The following is a 25,439-nucleotide window of genomic DNA, read 5'->3' on the forward strand; positions in this document are numbered from 1 at the left end:
ATCGTTTGTCACCACTTGGAGAACTCTTTCTGGGATTGACAACAGAGGTGTCCTCGTGTCCCCACACTCACACCCCCCGCACCTCACCAAGGGGTACATCACCCTCCAGCCCCTTCCACCACGAGGTCTGCACCTCCCAGGGTTGGCCAATGGCGAGGGTTGAGACTTGCCTCTACACTCTTGCAGCACATCTGCTGCCCTCACCGGAGAGGAAGGGGTCCGTTTAAGAGAGACAGCAGAGACAGTAGTTCCTAGGCAGCAGCCCTCACACGAGTGCCCCCAGCTGACCACTTCCCTCGCCCGCCAATCTATTACCGGGTTGTGTCTCTTCAGCCAAGGGAGGCCTAAAACAATAGGTACTGGCATTCCCTTCAAGACGTAGCATGACAAGGACTCCTCATGATGTTCTATACGCAGATGGATATTCTCTACGACGTTGGTCAAGCTCCGCTGGCTCAGTGGAACGGAGTTTATGGCCTGGACGCCTATAGGTTGGGCTAGCGTCCTACACCTCAGACCATGAGTCTGGACAAAGCGAGCATCCACCAGACTGACTCCTGCTTCGCTGTCCACAAACACCGATATCACCTCCGGTACCCCGCCAGCCAAGACTTCCGCTGACATGGTACTTTGGGAGGGCAAAATGGAGGAAATGTATACTCCCTGGTCGCCTCCCTCCAAGCGACCAGGGGAATGCAGCTTCTCAGATGGCACAGATAATTTGGCGCACAATGGGCAAGCCTTCAGGACATGACCAGTCTGCCCACAGCACAAACACGCCGATACCACTCCCCAAACCGTAGGCAGCTCCGAATACAAACTAGCTCCTCCTACTTGCATAGGTTCGACAGGAGACTTGGCATGAACTGGGCAGGCTCTCATAAAATGGCCAGGCTACCCACAGGAAAAGCATACCCCCCCACCACGACGAGCCGCAGACACCCTTTTTTTGTATCAACACCGGGTTGTCTGGGTTCCTCCGTCCGCACTGGTGGGTCCTCCTCCCTAGCAAGGACATCAGGGGGCACTTTTTGTATATGTCTTTCCCTAAGGCGTCTATCCACCCGGATGGCAAGGGACATGGTGGCCTCCAGCGACCTGGGGGCGGCGTACTGCACCAGAGTATCCTACAACTTTGGAGACAAACCCTGCACAAATTGACTCCTAAGTGCAGGGTCATTCCACTGAGTATTAGTGGTCCATCTCCTAAACTCTGAGCAGTACTCCTCAGCGACCTGGGCTCCGTTTACACCTACGGATTCGGGATTCCGCCAGGGCGACTCCATCAGGAGTCACAAGCGCCAAAGCCACAAAGAACTTGTCCACGGACTCTAAAAATGGAGAATCATCCGGTAGGGAGAAGGCCCAGGATTGGGGATCCCCTTTAAGAAGGGACATGATTCCCACCTGTTGCTCTTCACTCCCGGATGAATGAGGGCGCAGCCTGAAATATAATTTGCAGGCTTGTTGAAACACCAAGAATTGATCTCTCCCTCCAGAAAATATGTCAGGGAGGGATATCTTGGGTTCTGAGCCTGTTCCTGAACCAAGCCCCCAGAGCCCACTAACAGCTGCAGCTGCCGCACCAACCCTCCGCGCAGCCCCCTAATCTCATTAGTAAGGGTCTGCAGCAATTGGGCAAAGGGCTGAACTGGGTCCATGGCTCAGCAGAAAAAAAAGTTGTCGGTTGGTGATAATGTCAAGTGGACCCGTCCTGTGTGACGCGACCAGCAGGCCGGTAACTAAAACAACAAGACGCGGCATGTGATACTGTCCTGTGTGACACGGCTCGCAGGCCGGTAACTAAAACAAGACAAGGGGAAGGGAACAGCAGTTACAACGGTGGGCACTGCGATAGGGAAAGGGGACGTGGAGATCTGCACTCGCTTGAGTCAGTGTCCCTAACATTCCTAACGTTCCCTATGCCGGTTCCGCACCGGGCGCCAATCAGGAACCTGTCGCCCTAGCACACCCTACACCTATCCCTTGCTAGGGAGCTGGGTGGCGCAGGCACTGGCCCCACCGCTGTACTAATACACACTAAGGAAAAACACAAACGGGGAAACACAACTTAGCTTTACTCTGTTGCACTTGCTCCTGGCACCAGAGTCCACCACCAGAATGCAGCTCTCCTCCTGAATCGCTGCCACCAAGCTCTATCAGAGCTAGAAGGAAATCCCCTATGACTCCTTCCACACCAGGGCTAAGACAGTGCTGCAAGGAATGCTCTCCAGCTCCTTCCTCCACCAAGGATGGTTGAAATGAACACTATCACCAACACCGATTGCAACACCTGCATTATAATCATGTGCACTTAAAGAAACTAGAGTGCAATGACGCTCACCACCACCGGGTGCAAACTTAGAACAAACGACACCACAGTGCAATAATCCTAATGGCCACCGGGGTCAAAAACCAAACTTACGCACAGCTTAAGAAAAAAAAGGTTACCTGTGCTTTTTATCAGTCCTGATCCAGCATGGATCATGAAAGCTCCTCTGCCAGGCAGCGACGCTCATCCTCTCTCTGTAGAAGCTCCTGCTGATGCTTCTCTTGGGCTTCTCTGAGCACCTCCTTATCTTTCAATATGGCCTTGTTCATGGTTTGACATGCTGACAGGTGACCTCTGAGCTCAGAGACTTCTTTCTCCAGCTCATCCACTCTATGCTCAACTGCTTGTCTCAGGACACTTTCTCGCTCGACATGCTCTTTCACTGTCACTTTAAGAAGCTCTATCTTGTGATACTATTCTCTTTTGGCCAGCACATGTCGCACCATCACTTCTTTAATCAGATTTTCAGATTGGCTCTCTTGCCCACCCTCTGCCTCTTTAGAGTTCCACCTGTTCCTGCATCCGTAGGTTCAACTCTCGATAACTTCAGAGAACTCCAGAACTCTTCAGCATCAGTTACTCTGGAGCCTTCATCATACTGAGCCATTTCACCCTTCCCTGGCATCACAGATGTGGGTCTACTACAGATCTGTGTTAATTCCAGCCTGTCACCAACTACCTCTGTGCTGGGGTTTGTCAGAGAAAAGGTGACCACCTTATCAAGGACAATAACCGGATCTGCACCGACCCTGTCTCTCCCACTTTCTTCTTCTGAGAGGGTGTTGCCTGTCCCGCCTTTCCACGGCCCCTGCGACGAGAGGAAGATCTGCTATTTTTACTCAGCTCCACCTTACTGCACACTTTTTCCCTTGCACTCGAGTCACAGTCTGAATTGGAGTCACCCCCACTCCCCCTGTCATCATGGAACAGCAAGTTCCCACTTAAACAGGTGTCGGACCCCTTTTTTTGAAGCTACCCCATTCTCATGGTCCCACGTTTGTTCACCCCAGCTAAGTCCCTAAGTTGGTCAGACCCATAGTTACTTCCGGTCACCCGGAACTCTGGACCATCGACCTTAGGTGGTGCTACCTCCTTTTTATACATCACAACACCAGGAACCACTACAGCTGCCTGCTGTGATGGGGCTCCCTTAGGGTCATTCCAGCTCCCCCTGAGCAATCAGACACTCCCGTTTCCTCCCACAAATCCCAAAACTGTTCAAAATCCTGGCCTATTACTACAGGGTATGACAGGTCTGGGATTACAGGGACATCATGGCTGGAAAGTCTCAATGATTACCCTGAACACTGGATAATCCCTTGCGACCCCATGAACGCAGTGGACTTCCATCTTCCTTCCGGGAATCAGATAGACAGGGAGTGTGGTGCTCACCAGGCTTCCCAAGTCCAGTCACGCACTCTCCATTGAGTTCTACAGAACAGCTCTGTGACACCTTGTCAGATGGAAAGTCAGTACAACATCCTGGACATGCGCTATTCGAACACTGAACCCAGCAACAGTACATCGGCACATTCGCCGCTGCCCCTTTTTTTGCCACCACCCCAATTTGAGTTACCGCCCCCTTTGAGACAGCTGCTCCGTTTTGGGATACCACCCCCTTTTGGAACTCCGCCCCCCTTTTGGGCACCCATCCCTGATTGGGTCACCACCCCCTTTTTGGACTCCACCCCTTTCTGGGGTATACACCGTGGACTCCCCCAGGCCCCAGTTTGCACAGACCCTTATGTCTCTCTGGGGCTGGCAATGACCCTTTAAAAGGTTGCCCGCTCTGGACCTCTAATGTCTTCATGGCACCTCACCGGCTCCTACTGGCACTGCCACAGCTCCTGCTGTAGCCACAAACCTCCGGCTGCCGCTCACGATCTGCAGCTGCCACTGCAGTTCCTGCTGCTACAGAACCTCTTGCTGCAACTTGCAATTGCCACAAGTCCCTGCACGGCTCCGCACCGCAGACTTCATGGACCCACTGATCCACAGCAAACTTCGTAACCCCGAGTTACAGCCAGACGCTTGTCACCTTCTTGGCCCCACCGAGCCACAGCAAACACCTCACATGTGCTTTATTAAAAAAAAAAAAAGTCTCTCACTGACCCCGGTCAGCACAACATGGACTTCTGTCCGTTACCTGTTGGTGTCGGCCACACAGGTTCCCGGATACCCTATAGCCACTTCTCACTGACCCCGGTCAGCATAACACTCACGGTTGTCAGACCGTACACTCCCCTGGCTCAGACTAGCCAGCACTGCAACATGTGCTTCTTGGACCGTTGCCCGCATTCTAGCACCAATTGTAATGATTGTAATCACTCAGCTGCAGCAGGAGGGAAAACAGGAGGTGTGCTTCTTTAAAAGTGTCCGTGTGAGTTTATTTGCTCCATAAACCCCAAAGCAACAACACAAGGTGACCGGCCTTCACAGCAAGCAAAAGCAAAATAAAACAGTCCTTAGTTGTGCTTTGTTCCCTCCGGCCCTGTGAGCACACAGGCTAGGGCAATTTCCAGCCCGGAGGCTCCATCTTGAGCCATACACACAGGAGGCCATCTACCTCTCAAGTCACAGACTATGTGCTAACCACAGCCTCCATTATATAGGCTGTAACCAAACCCACAGGTGAGGTATGGATCATAAGGGCTGTTCACATGGTCCTGACCTCACTGCAGGTCCTGAAAGAAAACGGGTACAGTCAGCACCCTCACCCAGAGGTGAGGTATATGGGTAGCCAGATCCTCCCATCTTTCACAGCTACCCGGACACAGGTGCACTTAACGATATATAAGTGCTCATGTGCACTAATGACAAAATACACCAGGTTGCATCCATCCCTGTGACATATACCTCCCATTAACCACGAGACCACCAGTCACACCACACCATTATATGCCGGCATTTTTCCAGGCAGATGACTGTGATGTTCAGCTATCGTCCACCTCTATCAGTCGCTGGTGAAGCGGAGCTCTGTCCGCGGTTGTTATCCTGATATAGGGCGCTGTCAATGTGTGGAGACCTCACATAGGAGACCATGATTTCTACTATATACAGCAATGCTGTAATATCACTGTGTATCACAGGTGAAACAATGCCAGCTTCAGTTATTGACAAATGCAGTGAAAAATACAATTTTTTTTAAAATAAAAGTTCAAATCACACGTCTTTTCCACATTTAAACATTAAGAAAACAAAATGCATATTTGGCATCGCTGCCTTCATAAAAAAAAATCAGATCTATAAAATATAAAAGATGCAATGAGAGAAAAAAAATAAAACGCCAAAATTGCAGTTTTTGGGCTGCAACAAGAGAGCAAAACATTTCCACCCACCTAGGATTTGATGCTCCCACAGCGCTTGCGCAGGTGATGCTCTGTCATAATTGAACTATTTCTCACATGCGCACTGTGCTACCGCCATTTACAATAGCTGGTTCAATCTGCGCGTGTGCGCTATGCCACAGTTCACAGCGATTCAATCTGCGCATGCGTGCTATGCTACAGTTCATCACGATAGTGGTTCAATCTGCGCATGTGCACTATGCTACAGTTCGCCACGATAGCTGGTTCAATCTGCGCATGCGCACTATGCTACAGCTCGCCACGATAGTCGGTTTAATCTGTGCATGTGCACTATGCCACAGCTCACAGCGATAGCTGGTTCAATCTGCGCATGCGCATTATGCTAATATGCCACGATAGGCGTTTAATCTGCGCATGCTGACTATAATGCAGCTCGCCGCGATAGCGCATGCACACTATGCTAAAGCTTGCCACGATAGCTGGGATATCCCGCTCATGCGCACTACGCTACTAAAACAAAACTTTATTCATATCAAATGGGCACAAAACACTGACATGGCGGCCGCCATCTTGATCGGCGATACACGCTACTCCCAATGGCTGATATTTACTTACCTAATTATTTGCACACTTGAGTGTTATTTAATGACATACAGTTGTGCTCAAAAGTTTACATAACTCGGCAGAATTTTTGCTTTCTTGGCCTTTTTTCAGAGAATATGAATGATAACATCAAAACTTTTTCTCCACTCATGGTTAGTAATGGGGTGAAGCAATTTATTGTCAAACTACTTTGTTCTCTCTTTTTATATCATAATGACAACCCAAAACATCCAAATGACCCTGATCAAAGGTTTTTACATACCCCATTTCTTAATACTGTGTATTGCCCCTTCCAATATCAATGACAGCTTGAAGTCTTTTTTGGTAGTTGTGGATGAGGTTCTTTATTTTCGTGTGTGTATATATATATGTTCATCTCCCCTGAAGAAGCGACACACGTAGGTAGCGATACGCGTGGGTTCGCCGTTTCTCCTTTACCTGTTTGCCAGCAAGGCCCCTCTTGCAGTGTCTTTATCTTCACACTTGCAGGTTTATCTGTTGTCTTCAGATGTACGACTTGCGGTATTATCTGCTGTGTATCCTTGAAGTCTTTATTGTGGTCTTGTGCTTTCAGGCATTTATATTATTCATTCTCGTTATACCCGCCAGCTTAGTTTGCACAGAGTCACATGTAGGGCCACGCACTTTTAAGAACAGTTACTGTTAGAGGATTGTCTTTGCCTTATTGTAGGCATGACATGTATAGTAACATGTAGTTGTTTTTTTTTAAATGTTTTTAATTGTTCTCCATTTGCTTGTGTGATTAGCAAATGAATCTTTTTTTTATATTTGGTGATCCCTGTGTTTTTCAGTGTTTGTCTCCCTCTCAGTCTTTTGTTCAACAGAACAAAATGTAATAACGGTCAATCAAGACATCTTATCTACCCCAAAACGATATCAATAAATACATCAGCTCAGGGCACAGACAACAAGCCCTCACCCAGCTCTGCATCCAGAAAATGTAGAACATTACTGCTCTCAGAAAATAGTGACACAAGCAATTTTTTTTCTTACAAATTTCTGAATTTTTTTCTTTCATGACTTATGTTTGGTATCTGCGTCCTCGCACTGACCCAGAGAATCATGTTGTCAGTTCTGGTTTATCGTAACGTCAAGGCTGTAAAAACCTTGACAAACAATGGCTTTTTACGACATCGTATGATAAAACAAATGGCGTCATTCAAATGGACTCGTGCCACAAAAAAACAGGCCCCCAGCGTGGCCATGGGGCCAGAAGGATAACAAAAACTTATGGCTCTCGGAATAAGGGGAGGAAAAAACAAAAGCGCAAAAACAAAATAATTGCCTGGTCCCTATGGGGTTAAAAGGAGTCAGTTACCCCTCAAAATGCATTATAAATGAGCTGGTAGAGTTCGCCCCTGTAACAACCGCTGCTAAGGGGCCTGAGAAAATAACGTTTTATGAATATGCAAATGAGGTGTCAGTTTAGCGCACCGTTGCACCTCCTCATTTGCATATTGGGGTCTTTCCCCTGCAGCTGATTGACAGCGTCCATTTCCTAAACCAATTGTTGTTACTGGCTTATGCGGTGGCACCGGGCGTTCCCCTCCTGATGCCACTTGCCATTAGGCTTCTTTTACACTTGCCGTGTTTTTGTGGGCCATTTTTGCGGCCCCAATAGATTTCTAATGGGCTGCAAAAACGGCCTGCAAAAATTCGTCGTAGCGCCGTGTCCTGTATGGCCATATATACGGCTGTGAAAAAATACTGATCCATGATGGTTTTTTGTGGCCCGTTTTTGCAGGAGACCGCAAAAATCACGGCAATACGGCCCGAAAAAATGGCTTGTAAAAACGGGCCGCAAAAAACCCAGCATGTGTAAAAGCAGCCTTAGGCTGTGTGCCCATGTTGTGTTTTTGCCACTGCGGAAATGCTTAAAAAACACATTCCCATGCAATCCTCTGGGATTCCGCAGTTGCTGTGCCAATGCTGCGGATTTTTCCGCTGCGGAAACGCATAGTGGTAAAATCCGCAGCATGTCCATTGTTTCCGCCGCCATAGGATTGCATTAAAACTCTCACTTTACGCATGTACCTATGCCCACCATGTTTAAAGTGAGCGCTTCATGTGTGGATGGTACCCGGGGTCTGGAAGAGAGGAGACTGTCCTCCATGCCCTGGGTACCATATTCCTGTAAAAAATAGAATTAAAATAAAAAATAGGGATATACTTACCCTCTGTCGGCCTCCGGAGTCCTCAGGGGTGCACGTGGCGCTGCCAGCAACTTCCTTTCCCAGGAATGCATTGCGAGACTCACCCCAGATGACAGCGCTGGGAGGACTCCGGGGGTCAACAGAGGGTAAGCATATCTCTTTTTTTTTTAACATTCTATCTTTTACTATTGATGCTACACAGGCAGCATCAATGGTAAAAAGATGGTCACAATTGTCAAGCACTATGCTTGACGAGTGTGACCAACCTGTCAATCATTTTCCAAGCGATGCTTCAAATCGCTTGGAAAAGCGCAAGCATTCTGCAAACGCTTGTGTTTTGGGGGAAACTGCATGTGAATTCCACATGCGTTTTACCCACGGCGGGGAGTTGCAGAAATGCGGCAGACAAATCCGCCGCATTTCTGCAACGTGGGCACATAGACACCAATGTTGGCTGGGAAAAGCTAACAGCAGCAGCCAGAGCTGTACTCTGATCGCTGCTGTCAATCACTGATTACAATGAGGGCATGCTGGAGCTCAGGCGCCACGGCTACCACCGGCCCCTGAAGCGCGATGGTGGGGTACTGATAGGTTACCATGACAGTCCGGGGTCTGCAGAAGGCGCTATCGCTGCCATTTTAACACCGATGAGCCCTAAGGGGACTAAAAATTAAAAAGTAAACATTTCTAAAGTTTTTTAAGATACTGAAAAAAATATATAAATATTCCAACCACCTTCCTCTACTCCCCAAAACGATAAAGAAGATACAAAATCTCTACGTATCCCATATTCGCCGTAATCATCCTGACCGGGAAAATCACCAGGAGCGAATGCAGCAACGAGATGCAGAAGGAAAAAATAAGAAAAAGAAAAAAAAAATAAATTTTTTTTTCACAATTTCACCACACTTGGAATTTTTCTGTCCTGTTCTCCGTAAATTACATGGAAAAATGAATGCGGCCACTCAGAAGTACGGCTGGCCTCACCTAACAAAAGAGACAACAAGCAGCAGTGTGGACTGGAAAATATCTGGGGAAGAGAGAAAATGGAAAAGCGCCCAGTAGGGAAGGGGTTACTACGGCAAGAAGCAGCAGCAGTGTGGTGGGTGACAGGGGCTCATAGAATCATAGAATCGCAGAGTTGGAAGGGACCTCCTGGGCCAACTGGTCCAACCCCCTGCTCAAAGCAGGATTCGCTAAATCATCCCAGTCAGATGTCTGTCCAGCCTCTGTTTGAAGACATCCATTGAAGGAGAACTCACCACTTCTCGTGGCAGCTTGTTCCATTCATTGATCACTCTGTCAAAAAGTTTTTTCTAATATCTAATCTGTGTCTCCTCCCATTCAGTTTCATCCCATTGCTTCTAGTCTTTCCTTGTGCAAATGAGAATAAAGATGATCCTTCTACAATGTGACAGCCCTTTAGATATTTGTAGTCAGCTATTAAGTCTCCTCTCAGTCTTCTCTTTTGCAAACTTAACAATCCCAAATCCTGTAACCTTTCCTCATAAGACAGGGTTTGCAGACCGGTCACCATTCTGGTCGCTCTTTTCTGAACTTGCTCCAGTTTGCTGATGTCTTTTTTAAAATGTGGTACCCAAAACTGGACACAATATTCCAGATGAGGTCTGACCAAAGAGGACTAGAGGGAAATAATGACTTCACGTGATCTAGACTGTATGCTTCTGTTAATACATCCTAGAATTGCATTTGCCTTTTTTGCTGATGCATCACACTGTTGACTCATATTTAGTCTGTGATCTATTAGTATACCCAAGTCTTTTTCACATGTGCTGTCACTTAGCCCTATTCCTCCCATTCTATATATGCTTTTTTCATTTTTATTGCCCAGATGTAGTACTTTGCATTTTTCCCTGTTAAAAACCATTGTCAGTTGCTGCCCACTGCTCCAGTTTATTTATATCTTTTTGAATCCTCTCTCTCTCTTCTCTAGTATTAGCTATCCCTCCTAGCTTTGTGTCATCAGCAAATTTAATCAGTTTACCCTCAATTCCTTCATCTAAATCGTTGATAAAGATGTCGAACAATACAGGGCCCAGGACAGAGCCCTGTGGTACCCCACTTGAGACATTCTTCCAGCTGGATGTGCAGCCATTTACGATCACTCTTTGGGTCCGATCACTAAGCCAGTTATGAATCCACCTAACAGTTGCCTTGTCCATTCCATACTTAGTCATTTTTTCAATAAGGATTGTATGAGATACTTTGTCAAATGCTTTGCTGAAGTCAAGATATATTATATCTACAGCATTTCCTTGATCCACCCAATCAGTGATTCCGTCATAGAAGGAAATTAAGTTAGTCTGACATGACTTATTAGTTACAAACCCATGCTGACTCTGTTTAATCACTTCATTCTTATCCAGGTACTGACATACATGTTGTTTAATAATTTGCTCAAAGATCTTTCCTGGTATAGAAGTCAGACTCACCGGCCTATAGTTGCCTGGGTCCACCTTCTTCCCCTTTTTGAAGATAGGAACATTTGCTCTTCTCCAGTCTTCTGGGACTTCTCCTGTTCTCCAAGAATTTTCAAAGATTATGGAGAGGGGTTCAAAAATTTCTTCTGCTATCTCCTTCAGTACTCTGGGGTGTAATTCATCTGGACCTGGAGACTTGAATTCATTTAGGTTAGCTAAGTGTTTCCTCACTATATTTCTGTTTATAGGTATCCTGGATTCTTCTATTCCCTTAATAGGACAGTGAAGAACAGTTGATGTTACATTTCCTTTATGAGAGAAAACAGATGCAAAATAGGAATTTAAAAGTTCGGCCTTCTCAACATCCTGTCTTACCATTTCATCATTTTCATCCTGTAAAAATCCTATAGCATCTTTGACTTTTCTTTTACTTTTGACATATCCCCAAAATCCTTTATTATTGCTTTTGACATCTCTTGCAAGCCTCAATTCATTGTCAGCTTTAGCTAATCTGATTTGTGCCCTGCAGGTTCTGCAGACAGCATTATATTCTTCTTTAGATATGCCTCCCTCTTTCCATTTTATAAACATTTTTTTCTTCCTTTTTAGCATGTGCTTAAGTTCTGTGTTCATCCATCCTGGCTTCCTTAAATGCTTCCTATTCTTCCCTCTTTTCGGAATTGTTAACAATTGTGCTTTGAGAATTTCATTTTTCAAGATTTCCCATCCTTCCTGGACATTTTTGGAGAACTTGGCCATTTGATGCATAAAGAGTTCATCCATATCTTCAGCTTGCACAGGCGGCCTGTAGTAAATGCTTACAATGGTGTCCTTTCCATTGTTCTGTCCTTGGATTCTTACCCAAACAGTTTCCACAGAACTCCCAGTCTCTGAAGCTTCAATTTCTGTGCAGATATAACAACTAGGAACAGGAACTAGGATCGTAACAACTAGGAAAAGGTCAGACTGGACACCTCCACCTGGACGCAACCCTCATTTGGATAAATATATAGACTCCTTCAGACATTTGATAAAATCCACAATCATAGACACTAACAGGAGACAAGCATCCAACATCAGTGCCCAGGAGAGAAAGGCCATACAGTCTTTAAAAACCAACAAAGAAATCATCATTAAACCTGCTGACAAGGGAGGTGCAATAGTCATGATGAATACATCAGACTACATGAAGGAAGCAAACAGGCAACTTATGGACACACGCTACTATAGAAAATTGGGAGTCGGATCCTACACAGGACTATTACAAGGAACTAAACAAGTTGGTTTCTTGTCTGCCTGACCAGTCCATAAGAGCTGGCGATGACCTGATACCAGAGACTCCAAGAATAGGGACATTCTACATGCTTCCCAAAATCCACAAATCTGGAAATCCAGGAAGACCAATTATTTCATGTGTGGGCACCCTCACTGAGCAGGTATCTGGATGGGTAGAGGGTATTCTTAAACCACTGGTGAAGGATACATCCAGCTACATTCAGGACACAACTGACCTATTGAATAAACTAGCAGCAATAGGTCCTCTACCAGAAGGAACCATCCTGGCCACCATGGATGTGGAATCTTTGTACTCTAATATCCCAAACCAAGATGGTTTAAATGCCTGCAAATTCTTCATGGAAAACACAGGGACTGATGCTGATGCTGTGGTGAAACTTATAAAATTCATCCTCACCCACAATTACTTTGAATTTGACAACAGGATCTATCTACAGGAGACTGGCACAGCTATGGGAAGTAAAATGGCTCCACAGTATGCAAATCTTTTCATGGCAAAGCTTGAAAGCGACTTTTTGTCCTCATGCCCCATCAGGCCCCTGGCCTACTACCGCTTCATTGATGATATTTTAATCATCTGGACGGAGTCTGAGCAACAGCTAAAGACGTTCCACGAACAGTTTAATCAATTTCATCCCACCATCAATTTAACACTCAACTACTCCAGTACTGAGATTAATTTTTTGGACACCATCATTAAGCTAAAAAACAATGAAATAGAGACATCCCTGTATCAGAAGCCAATCGACCGTCCAACATACCTTAAATGGGACAGTTTCCATCCAAAACACATAAAGAACTCTATTATCTATAGCCAAGCCATCAGATACAATCGTATATATTCCAACCCCATGGACAGAGACAAACACCTTAGTCGCCTCAAAAAGACCTTTTTGAATCAGGGTTACCATCCAAGAACAATTGAAAACCAAATTACAAGAGCCACCAGATTGTCAAGGAATCACCTGCTAAATTACAAAGCTAAAGAAGAAAATAACCGAGTGCCTCTAGTAGTCACCTACAACCCAAATCTGGAGGTGCTAAAGGGAGCTGCACGGAAATTACAACCTTTACTACAAAAAGATGCCCGATTGAAATCCATTTTTCCAGACCCCCCACTGCTGTGTTTTAGGCAGCCCCCAAATTTAAGAAGCATCATTGTCAGAAGCTCCCTGTCCTCTACAACAGCTGCAGGAACCTTTCCTTGCAACCAGAAAAATGTAAAACCTGTCCATTTATAATGACCACGGACAAGATAAAGATCCCCAACTCACATCAGGACTACAAGATCCCAGGTACTTTCAGCTGCATTACATCTAATGTGGTGTACTTAATTATTTATACTAAATGTCCAACTGGGGGTCTGTATGTGGGGGAGAAAGGGCAAAAGCTTAGAACAAGGATGAATGCTCATCGTCACACAATAAGAGAAAAAAGAATGGATCTAACTGTGGCCAAACATTTCTGTATCCCTGATCACAGCAACGTGGATATGAAATTACTGGTATTGAAAGGTAACTTCACATCTCAGAGAGAGATATAAAGTAGATATGACAGGCTCAAACCCCAACTTAGGTGCTCTGGGAAAAAACAAGACTAAAGTATAGGAGTAACCCCGGCACACTAATAACATGAAAGTAAAGTCTTCTCAACGACAGTCTTTAATTGTTGTGATTTTATTGATTGTGAAAAAAAAGGGTGGTGTTACAATCCAACGTTTCAGCTCTACATCTCGAGCTTTCATCAGGGATATGACTAGATCCTTGGTTTTGAGGTGTGTGTATAAGTGGTATAGGTTTGCCTTTGTAGTCCAGCTGCTGGAACAGTACCTATAGTAACCACGATGTGTAGGGTCAGCACGTGACTCCCGTCCTTGTGTCCTAAATCTAGTCAGGTGTGGAGGAGGCCGGAAGTCGAAACGTTGGATTGTAACACCACCCTTTTTTTTCACAATCAATAAAATCACAACAATTAAAGACTGTCGTTGAGAAGACTTTACTTTCATGTTATTAGTGTGCCGGGGTTACTCCTATACTTTTATCTCAGAGAGAGAGACAAGTTTGGGAGTACAAATTTATGACGAACTTTGACACTCTCAGTGCTGGAATGAATGTGTCGCATGGATTTATGTCTTTTTACATCAATTAAGGAATTTCCTTTTAAAACCGTGTGGGGGCATCACAACACAGAACTAGACCCCAATCAGAGGACCATAAAACATCAGGACTCCTTATCTATGAACTGGTACAATGTTTATATTTATGTTTCTCCCTCTCCCATATTGATAGTTCTGCTTCACGTCACTTGTCTTATCTATTGCATTTTTTCTAGGCTGTATTGTGCATAAATATGTGACTCTTCAGATTTTGTATTAGTCATTGCCTGATGAAGAGACCTGAGTAGTCTCGAAAGCTTGCAATGTGTTACCATCTTTTCAGTTAGCCATTAAAAGGTATCAACCACTGAGGACTCTCAATTCTGAATATTTTTCTGTGCAGATATACGCGTTTCTAACATACAATGCGACACCCCCTCCTCGTTTATCAAGTCTGTTTCTTGCAAATAAGTTGACTCGCTCAGCTGGCGGGTCAGTCACGGTGGGGGCCCAGCTGGCGGCGGCGGGTCAGTCAAGGTGGGGGCCCAGCTGGCGGCGGGTCAGTCAAGGTGGGGGGGCCCAGCTGGCAGAGGGTCAGTCACGGGGGGGCTCAGGCGGCGGGTCAGTCACGGGGGGGGCTCAGGCGGCAGGTCAGTCACGGGGGGGGCCCACCTGGCGGGTCAGTCACGGGGGGTTCAGGCGGCGGGTCAGTCACGGGGGGGGGCTCAGGCGGCGGGTCAGTCACGGGGGGGGCCCACCTGGCGGGTCAGTCACGGGGGGGGGGCTCAGGTGGCGGGTCAGTCACGGGGGGTTCAGGTGGCGGGTCAGTCACGGGGGGGCTCAGGTGGCGGGTCAGTCACGGGGGGGGCTCAGGCGGCGGGTCAGTCACGGGGGGGGCTCAGGCGGCGGGTCAGTCACGGGGAGGCTCAGGTGGCGGGTCAGTCACGGGGGGGCTCAGGCGGCGGGTCAGTCACGGGGGGGGGCTCAGGCGGCGGGTCAGTCACGGGGGGGGGGCTCAGGCGGCGGGTCAGTCACGGTGGCTTCTCCGTAGCAGACCGCCGTCTGTCAGAGCCGCCTCCTCTCTCCAATCCCCGGCACTTCCGCATGTGACGGCCCCGCTCCCCGCCGCTTCCTCCAGTGATGGGCAGACGGCAGAGGTCGCAGTGCCGCCCGCGCTCTCCCCTGAGTCCTCACTGTCAGTCTCCGCCGCTCGCCCCCGGCCGCCATGTCTTTTCTCCGCCGCTGTGCCGGCTTCGTGCTGCGTGCCTCCTCCCGGCTTCTCCTGGCCGTCATTCGCCTTGTATCGTTCTTCTCTCGGAAGCTGCCGGCCGTGTCCGCTCCTCGGGATCCGTTGCTGCTCACCCCCGCCTCCGTGCTGGCGGAGAGGATACGGCGAGGAGAGGTGAGACCCCCCCCCCGTGTGTGCTCCGTGCGCGACCCCTCACCACTGCTTAATCCTGTGCGCTGCCAGTGATTGGCTGCAGCGGTCACTTGTCTGCAGCCCAAACAGGAAGCGCAGGCGACTCTGGAACATCAGTGTTCTTTTACCGTCTTATTTGACATTTTATTGTTTTAATCTTTGTGTGCGTTTGGACCCCGCTACAGACCCCGCTACAGAGCCTGCTACAGACCCTGCTATAGATCCCGCTATAGACCCCGCTATAGACCCCGCTATAGAGCCCGCTACAGACCCCGCTATAGAGCCCGCTACAGACCCCGCTATAGAGCCCGCTACAGACCCCGCTATAGAGCCCGCTACAGACCCCGCTATAGAGCCCGCTACAGACCCCGCTATAGAGCCCGCTACAGACCCCGCTACAGAGCCCGCTATAGACCCCGCTACAGAGCCTGCTACAGACCCCGCTATAGAGCACATTACAGAGCCTGCTTTAGACCCCACTATACAGCCTGCTACAGACCCCACTACAGACCCCGCTGCAGGGCCCACTACAGACTCCGCTATAGATCCCGCTACAGACCCCGCTATAGAGCCTGCTATAGACCCCACTACAGAGCCTGCTATAGACCCCACTACAGAGCCTGCTATAGAGCCTGCTATAGACCCCACTACAGAGCCTGCTATAGACCCCACTACAGAGCCTGCTATAGAGCCTGCTATAGACCCCACTACAGAGCCTGCTATAGACCCCGCTATAGAGCCTGCTATAGACCCCACTACAGAGCCTGCTATAGACCCCGCTATAGAGCCCGCTACAGACCCCGCTATAGAGCCCGCTACAGACCCCGCTATAGAGCCCGCTACAGACCCCGCTACAGAGCCCGCTATAGACCCCGCTACAGAGCCTGCTATAGACCCCACTATACAGGCTGCTACAGACCCCGCTATAGAGCACATTACAGAGCCTGCTTTAGACCCCACTATACAGCCTGCTACAGACCCCACTACAGACCCCGCTGCAGGGCCCACTACAGACTCCGCTATAGATCCCGCTACAGACCCCGCTATAGAGCCTGCTATAGACCCCGCTATAGAGCCCGCTACAGACCCTGCTATAGATCCCGCTATAGACCCCGCTATAGATCCCGCTATAGACCCCGCTATAGAGCCCGCTACAGACCCCGCTATAGAGCCCGCTACAGACCCCGCTATAGAGCCCGCTACAGACCCCGCTACAGAGCCCGCTATAGACCCCGCTACAGAGCCTGCTACAGACCCCGCTATAGAGCACATTACAGAGCCTGCTTTAGACCCCACTATACAGCCTGCTACAGACCCCACTACAGACCCCGCTGCAGGGCCCACTACAGACTCCGCTATAGATCCCGCTACAGACCCCGCTATAGAGCCTGCTATAGACCCCACTACAGAGCCTGCTATAGACCCCACTACAGAGCCTGCTATAGAGCCTGCTATAGACCCCACTACAGAGCCTGCTATAGACCCCACTACAGAGCCTGCTATAGAGCCTGCTATAGACCCCACTACAGAGCCTGCTATAGACCCCGCTATAGAGCCTGCTATAGACCCCACTACAGAGCCTGCTATAGACCCCGCTATAGAGCCCGCTACAGACCCCGCTATAGAGCCCGCTACAGACCCCGCTATAGAGCCCGCTACAGACCCCGCTACAGAGCCCGCTATAGACCCCGCTACAGAGCCTGCTATAGACCCCACTATACAGGCTGCTACAGACCCCGCTATAGAGCACATTACAGAGCCTGCTTTAGACCCCACTATACAGCCTGCTACAGACCCCACTACAGACCCCGCTGCAGGGCCCACTACAGACTCCGCTATAGATCCCGCTACAGACCCCGCTATAGAGCCTGCTATAGACCCCGCTATAGAGCCCGCTACAGACCCTGCTATAGATCCCGCTATAGACCCCGCTATAGATCCCGCTATAGACCCCGCTATAGAGCCCGCTACAGACCCCGCTATAGAGCCCGCTACAGACCCCGCTATAGAGCCCGCTACAGACCCCGCTACAGAGCCCGCTATAGACCCCGCTACAGAGCCTGCTACAGACCCCGCTATAGAGCACATTACAGAGCCTGCTTTAGACCCCACTATACAGCCTGCTACAGACCCCACTACAGACCCCGCTGCAGGGCCCACTACAGACTCCGCTATAGATCCCGCTACAGACCCCGCTATAGAGCCTGCTATAGACCCCACTACAGAGCCTGCTATAGACCCCACTACAGAGCCTGCTATAGAGCCTGCTATAGACCCCACTACAGAGCCTGCTATAGACCCCACTACAGAGCCTGCTATAGAGCCTGCTATAGACCCCACTACAGAGCCTGCTATAGACCCCGCTATAGAGCCTGCTATAGACCCCACTACAGAGCCTGCTATAGACCCCGCTATAGAGCCCGCTACAGACCCCGCTATAGAGCCCGCTACAGACCCCGCTATAGAGCCCGCTACAGACCCCGCTACAGAGCCCGCTATAGACCCCGCTACAGAGCCTGCTATAGACCCCACTATACAGGCTGCTACAGACCCCGCTATAGAGCACATTACAGAGCCTGCTTTAGACCCCACTATACAGCCTGCTACAGACCCCACTACAGACCCCGCTGCAGGGCCCACTACAGACTCCGCTATAGATCCCGCTACAGACCCCGCTATAGAGCCTGCTATAGACCCCACTACAGAGCCTGCTATAGACCCCACTACAGAGCCTGCTATAGAGCCTGCTATAGACCCCACTACAGAGCCTGCTATAGACCCCACTACAGAGCCTGCTATAGAGCCTGCTATAGACCCCACTACAGAGCCTGCTATAGACCCCGCTATAGAGCCTGCTATAGACCCCACTACAGAGCCTGCTATAGACCCCACTTTACAGCCTGCTACAGACCCCTCTATAGAGTCCGCTACAGAGACTGCTATAGACCCCGCTACAGATTCCGCTATACCATGTCCGAGTCCCCTTGGCTGTTAGACAATCCCCGCATGGTGAGACATGCAGCCGCGGGGACTCAGACATAGTATTAGAGCGCCCGAGCCTGGTCAGATAACCTCGTGCCTGCGCACGCTCGCTCATCACTAAACAGCGGCCATTTAAAATAAAACCATCTTTTACTCCCCTCGTTCCAGCGATGTCGGGGGCACTTGCAGGACATTGTCACATGATCAGTGGCCGCCAATGGCCTGTGCTGCTCCCCTCCCCTCGGTGCTGACATGTAAGAAGGCGCTATCCAAGTAGTAGACGGCCCCTTTAAGTTTTCTACTGTGAGTTCTGCCTGTCGAATTTTAGTGCACTGTTCACATGGGGGAATATTTGGGTCGGTCGACGTCTTGTCTATGAAAGGCGTCGTCCACTACTAGGAAAACCCCTTCTCCTGGGCTGGGGCCATTTCCGCGGTGTCGGCACTCACTCTCCCCGGTGCCAGTGACGGCAGTAGGGTCATATGTCGTAACAACAGCACACAGGACACAGAGTGATGACACTGCAGGAACAGCGCCAGCCCGGAGGTGCGTATAGGCTTTATTATTTTATGGGAGCCAAACATTTACATCAAGAAGGGGTTGTCCTAATAGCTGACATCCCCTTTAAGTTCATTGTTTGTGCACATGGGGCACTTGTCAGAACTTGTCAGTCTTTTGCGGTCTGTCTCTCCAGTTTTGCACATCTAGAGGTGACATTTTGCCTCTTTTTCTTTGCCCCCTCGCTCTTAGTAACATTGGATGGTGTCGGTTTAAATCAGTAAATTTCACGTCTCATCACAGATGAGGCTTGAGAAAGGCTCAACATGAGCCGAAACGTCGCTGTGATGGGCTATTAAATTTAAGCACGTCTAACCTTGACCGTGAATGGTGTGCTGCTTCCATTTTTTGATTTTCTAAACGCAGATGAGAATCAGCCCCATTAGTTGTCCTGTGGAAAGATACGCCAATCTCAACTATGGATCTCTGCAGCTCCTCAGTGACCATTGGCTGTATGGCTGCTTCTCTAATTAGTGCGCTCAATTTCTTGGGATGTCACGTTAGGTGGACGGCCATGTCTTGGTAGGTTTGCAGTTGTCATACTCCTTCCAGTTTTGGATGATGCATTGAACAGTGCTCTGTGAGATGTTCATAGCTTGGGCTATTTTTTTTTATAACTGAACCCTGTTTTGCTCTTCTCCACAACTTGATCCCTGACTTAACTGGTGGGCTCCTTGGTTTTCATGATACTGTTCGATCCCTATTGTTCTCACGCAGACCTCTGAGGCCTTCATAGAACAGCTGTAGTTATACTGAAGAAGTTACACACAGATGGACTGAAGTTACTAAATATGTGACTTCTCGGGCCAGTTGATCACTCAGGATTTCATTAAGGGGGCTCAGATTACAGGAGGACTGAATACTTATGCACCTCACAATGTTCAGAATTATATATTTTTTTAAATAATTAGGAAACCATGGCTTTTCTTTACACATCACAAAGAATTGTTACTTTATGTTGGTATTACATGAAATCACAATAAAATACATTTGTTTGTGAGAGTAACGTGAAAAAAATGTGGAAAAGTTCACGGGGTTTGAAAACTTTTTCAAGTCACTGTATGTACAGTTGTGTTACCTAATTATCTGCATACGAGTGTTATTTAATGACATACAGTTGTGCTCAAAAGTTAACATACCCCGGCAGAATTTTTGCTTTCTTGGCCTTTTTTCAGAGAATATGAATGATAACACCAAAACTTTTTCTCCACTCATGGTTAGTGGTTGGGTGAAGCCATTTATTGTCAAACTACTGTGTTTTCTCTTTTTAAATCATAATGACAACCCAAAATATCCAAATGACCCTGATCAAAAGGTCACATACCCCATTTCTTAATACCGTGTATTGCCCCTCTAACATCAATGACAGCTTGAAGTCTTTTGTGGTAATTGTGGATGAGATTCTTTATTTTCTCAGATGGTAAAGCTGCACACTCTTCTTGGCAAAAAGCCTCCAGTTCCTGTAAATTCCTAGGCTGTCTAGCATGAACTGCACGCTTGAGATCTCCCCAGAGTGTCTCAACGATATTGAGGTCAGGAGACTGAGGTGGCCACTCCAGAACCTTCATTTTGTTCTGCTGTAGCCAATGACAGGTCAATGTGGCCTTGTGTTTTGGATCGTTGTCATGTTGGAACGTCCAAGAATGTCCCATGCGCAGCTTCCAGGTTGATGATTGCAAATTTGCCTCCAGTATTTGCTGATAACGTGCTGCATTCATCTTTCCTTCAACTTTGACCAAGTTTCCTGTTCCTTTGTAGCTCACACATCCCCAAAACATCAGCAATCCACCTCCGTGCTTTACAGTAGGAATGGTGTTCCTTTCATCATAGGCCTTGTTGACCTCTCTCCAAATGTAATGTTTATGGCTATGGTCAAAAAGTTCAATTTTGGTCTGATCACTCCAAATTACCTTGTTCCAGAAGTTTTGAGGCTTGTCTCTGTGCTGTTTTTGCATATTGTAGGCTAGATACTTTTTGGCATTTGCACAGTAATGGCTTTCTTCTGGGGACTTGACCATGCAACCCATTTTTCTTCAAGTGCATCCTTATTGACCTGTATTTCAGTTGATGTTATTTGTGTGTTTTTCTTTGCATCCCAAACAATTTTTTTGGCAGTTGTGGGTGAAATTTTTGTTGGTCTACCTGACTGTGGTTTTGTTTTTACAGAACCCCTGATTTTCCATTTGTTAATCACAGTTTGAACGCTGCTGACTGGCATTATCAATTCTTTGGATATCTTTTTGTATCCCTTTCCTGCTTTATACAGTTCAACTACCATTTCCTGTAGATCCATTGACAATTCTTTTGCTTTCCCCCATGACTCACAATCCAGAAACGTCAGTGGCTGGATGAAAGATGGCAGAGTCTGTCTGGATCCCTGAAACTACCTCAGCTTTTATGCACACACACTGATTACAAGCAAACAGGTCACAGGTGAGGATGTTACCTTTAGTAGTCAGTCAAACCCATTTGTGTTACCTTCTGTGCATGTTATCAGGCCAAAATCACCAGGGTATGTGAACTTTTGATCAGGGTCATTTGGATGTTTTGGGTTGTCATTATGATATAAAAAGAGAAAACACAGTAGTTTGACAATAAATGGTTTCATCCAACCACTAACCATGAGTGGAGAAAAAGTTTTGGTGTTATCTTTGATATTCTGTGAAAAAAGGCCAAGAAAGCAAAAATTCTGCCGGGGTATGTAAACTTTTGAGCACAACTTAAAAACACTAAATATTGTTGGGTGTTCCTCTCCTTGCATCTTTTCACCAATGTGTATTGGCACAAAGGCTGGAGGCTTTCACTGTTAGGTGGGCTGTAAGGGGCTTGTTCACATGCACATATTTGCCATGGAAGAAGTATTTTACAGCAGCAGTAAAGTGAGTAAGGTTCATGAAGTCTCGTGCACACGCTGGTTATTTTTTCCTTGCAGATTTGAACCATTAGGCCATGTTCCATAAAAATGCCCATTTTGCAGCATTGTTCGGGTGCGTCTTACAAGTGTTTTTTGTTTAATAAAGCTTTTATAATTCACCAAAAAAGTATTTAAAACCGCCGTTGTTTTTTCACTCTCTCATTGGTTTCTATGGGTGAAAAATCGCTGAAATAATTGACATGCTGCAGTTCTTCAGTTAGGACAGGAAAAAACCCCAAGCGTGTGCGTGACATTTCTGAAATCTTGCAGCTTTTGCCGGTACTGTAAAAAGGGGCATTAAAAAAATGCAGCAAAAACGCAATGTGTGAACATAACCTTAGAGCATTTCTTTTTAAATCTGCAGCATGTCGATTCTTTCTGCGTTTTTCAATCATTCAGGTGAATAGGAAATATAAAAACTCATTAAAAAACCATGGTATTTAACTTAGTGTGTTTCCTGCCAACACTGAAAAATCTGCTGCAAATACTCAGCGTGTGCATGGGCCCTAAGGGTCGTCTGTGTTTATGATTAAATAGGAACCAGCCAGCCCTGAATGGAACAAGGAATTTGCTTTTAGATTCAGTCCCGACCATTGGTTTTTGTATTTTCACGGAGCTAAAAAAAAAAAATCCCCCAGCATCTTGCAGCTCTAGCAAAGAGGATTGTGTGGATTATTCCTGGCAAGAGCCTCCTCCATGGAAATCCAATCACTACAGTAATTACTGGGCGTTTTAAACACCTCATCAGGGCGAGACGTTACTGACGAGGACAATGCGAAATAAAGCAATGTGTAGAGTTTAAAATGGTCCACAAATACCAGAAATGGAAGAGAAAAAAAATCATAAATAGACTCAATACTGTGATACGAGGTGCAGTCGCTAATGTGAATATCCACTTTGATTCCCTGTCTAACAGTTTTCTTCTACGATCTCCTCCCTGCACAGCTTTGTAAACTTTCTGTATTCCCATGAAGCCTGTCACATCCCCTTTATGTATTTGGGAGAATTCATGCACATATAAATAGATTTGGGGGTGAAATTCTGCTGACAGATTTCCTTTAAGGGGGTTGTCCAGGCTTCTGATATAGTCTGCAGTCACAGTACGCACTGTGAGGCTTCTCTGATGCTAGTGATGGGAATGAGTGGTTATGTAACTGCAAGTATGTGCTCTGTATACTCCCGGCCACATTCCAACTAGACATGTGTGCGCGCCTCACACGTCTAGTCGGGAAGTGACTGCATGCACGGAAATGACATACTTGCGGTCAGGACCAGGAGAATGTATTTTGGTGCCCCAGGCAGATGAAGCTGATGGCGCCCTCTCCCGATGAACCCTCGTCACTCAGGTAATGTAACGAGTCAGAGACTAACGTAAGAGGACCCTTAAAGTATCCCCACCACCAGTTTCCTTTAACATAAAATTCCTGCAAAAGTAAAAAATAAAAAAAAGTGACGTCCTTTAGGGGTGAGACTCACTGAGTGCGTTTAAATGTTAGGTATGGAATCCGTCATTGTGGACCATTTACACAATACAAGGGATACATTTATTATATGATTATAGGTTACTTATATAGCGCCATTAATTACACAGTGTTTTACAGACATTATCCATCAGTGTCCCCATTGGGGCTCACAATCTACTGTATATACTCGAGTATAAGCTGACCCGAGTATAAGCCGACCCCCCCTAAAACTTATTGACTCAAGTATAAGCCTAGGGTGGAAAATACAGCAGCTACTGGTGAATTTCAAAAATAAAAATAGATACCAATAAAAGTAAAATTAATTGGGACATCAGTAAGTTGAATGTTTTTAAATATTCATATTGAATTAGGAGCCCCACATAATGCTCCATACAGTTCATGATAGCCCCATAAGATGCTCCATAGATTATGCCGCCATATGCTGCCCCCATAAGATGCTCCATAGATTATGGCCCCATATGCTGCCCCCATAAGATGCTCCATAGATTATGCCCCCATATGCTGCCCCCATAAAATGCTCCATAGATTATGCCCCTATATGCTGCCCCCCATAAGATGCTCCATAGATTATGCCCCAATATGCTGCCCCCATAAAATGCTCCATAGATTATGCCCCCCTATAAGATGCTCCATAGATTATGCCCCCCATATGCTGCCCCCATAAGATGCTCCATAGATGCTGCCCCCATAAGATGCTCCATAGATTATGGCCCCATATGCTGCCCCCATAAGATGTTCCATAGATTATGGCCCCATATGCTGCCCCCATAAGATGCTCCATAGATTATGCCCCCATATGCTGCCCCCATAAAATGCTCCATAGATTATGCCCCCATATGCTGCTCCATAGATTATACCCCCATATGCTGCCCCCATAAGATGCTCCATAGATTATGGCCCCATATGCTGCCCCCAAAAGATGCTCCATAGATTATGCCCCCATAAAATGCTCCATAGATTATGCCCCCCTATAAGATGCTCCATAGATTATACCCCCATATGCTGCCCCCATAAGATGCTCCACAGATTATGCCCCCAAAAGATGCTCCATAGATTATGCCCCCATATACTGCCCCCATAAGATGCTCCATAGATTATGCCCCCATAAGATGATCCATGGATTATGCCCCCATATGCTGCCCCCATAAGATGCTCCATAGATTATGCCCCCATGTGCTGCTCCTGCTGCTGCATTTAAAAATAAAAAAAATGGGGGCCAGGTGCCGGTGTCGCTGCTGGCACCTGAGATATTCACCTGTCCCTTGGTCCATTGCTGCTTGCTGTTGTTTGGCACGTCATCTGTCAGTGACGTTCAGACTGCAGGGGGCGCGGCGCGCACTAACCACGTCACCGCGCCCTCTGCTGTCTGAACGTCACTGACAGATGACATGCCAGACAGCAGCAAGCAGCGATGGCCCCCTGGACAGGTAAACATTGCTATACTTACCTGTCCCGGCGCGGTCTCTGCAGCCCTGTTCTCCCACGGTCTCCCTTCCTGCCTTCAGCAGCCACATGGTACCGCTCATTAAACTCATGAATATGCGCATATTTATGAGTTTAATGAGTGGTACCATGTGACTGCTGAAGGAAGGAAGGGAGATCGCAGAGAAGCTGGGGGCTGCAGAGACCGAGCCAGGACGGGTAGGTATGACCTGACTCCCCCTCCGACCCCCTGGTGTATATGACTCGACTATAAGCCGAGAGGGGGTACTTTCAGCCCAAAAAAATGGGCTGAAAATCTCGGCTTATATTCGAGTATATACGGTAGATTTCCTGTCAGTCTTTGTAGTGTGGGAGGAAAACAGAACCTGGAGGAAACCCACACAAACACG

At 47.4% G+C, this 25,439-nt stretch overlaps 1 protein-coding gene across 1 annotated transcript in view; it reads left to right on the plus strand.

Moving 5' to 3' along the window:
• Positions 1-15,307: 15,307 nt before the first annotated feature.
• Positions 15,308-25,439, plus strand: part of FAAH2 (fatty acid amide hydrolase 2) — a 44,670-nt gene continuing 34,538 nt past the window's right edge. The window contains exon 1 of the mRNA XM_073573061.1: positions 15,308-15,651. Within this exon, the coding sequence (XP_073429162.1) occupies positions 15,475-15,651 (177 nt within the window). The 5' untranslated portion in view covers positions 15,308-15,474. The remainder of the gene's footprint in view (positions 15,652-25,439) is intronic.

The sequence above is a fragment of the Dendrobates tinctorius genome, unplaced genomic scaffold, assembly GCF_039654945.1.
Source record: "Dendrobates tinctorius isolate UK_male_01 unplaced genomic scaffold, ASM3965494v1 ptg000034l, whole genome shotgun sequence".
Lineage (NCBI taxonomy): Eukaryota > Metazoa > Chordata > Amphibia > Anura > Dendrobatidae > Dendrobates > Dendrobates tinctorius.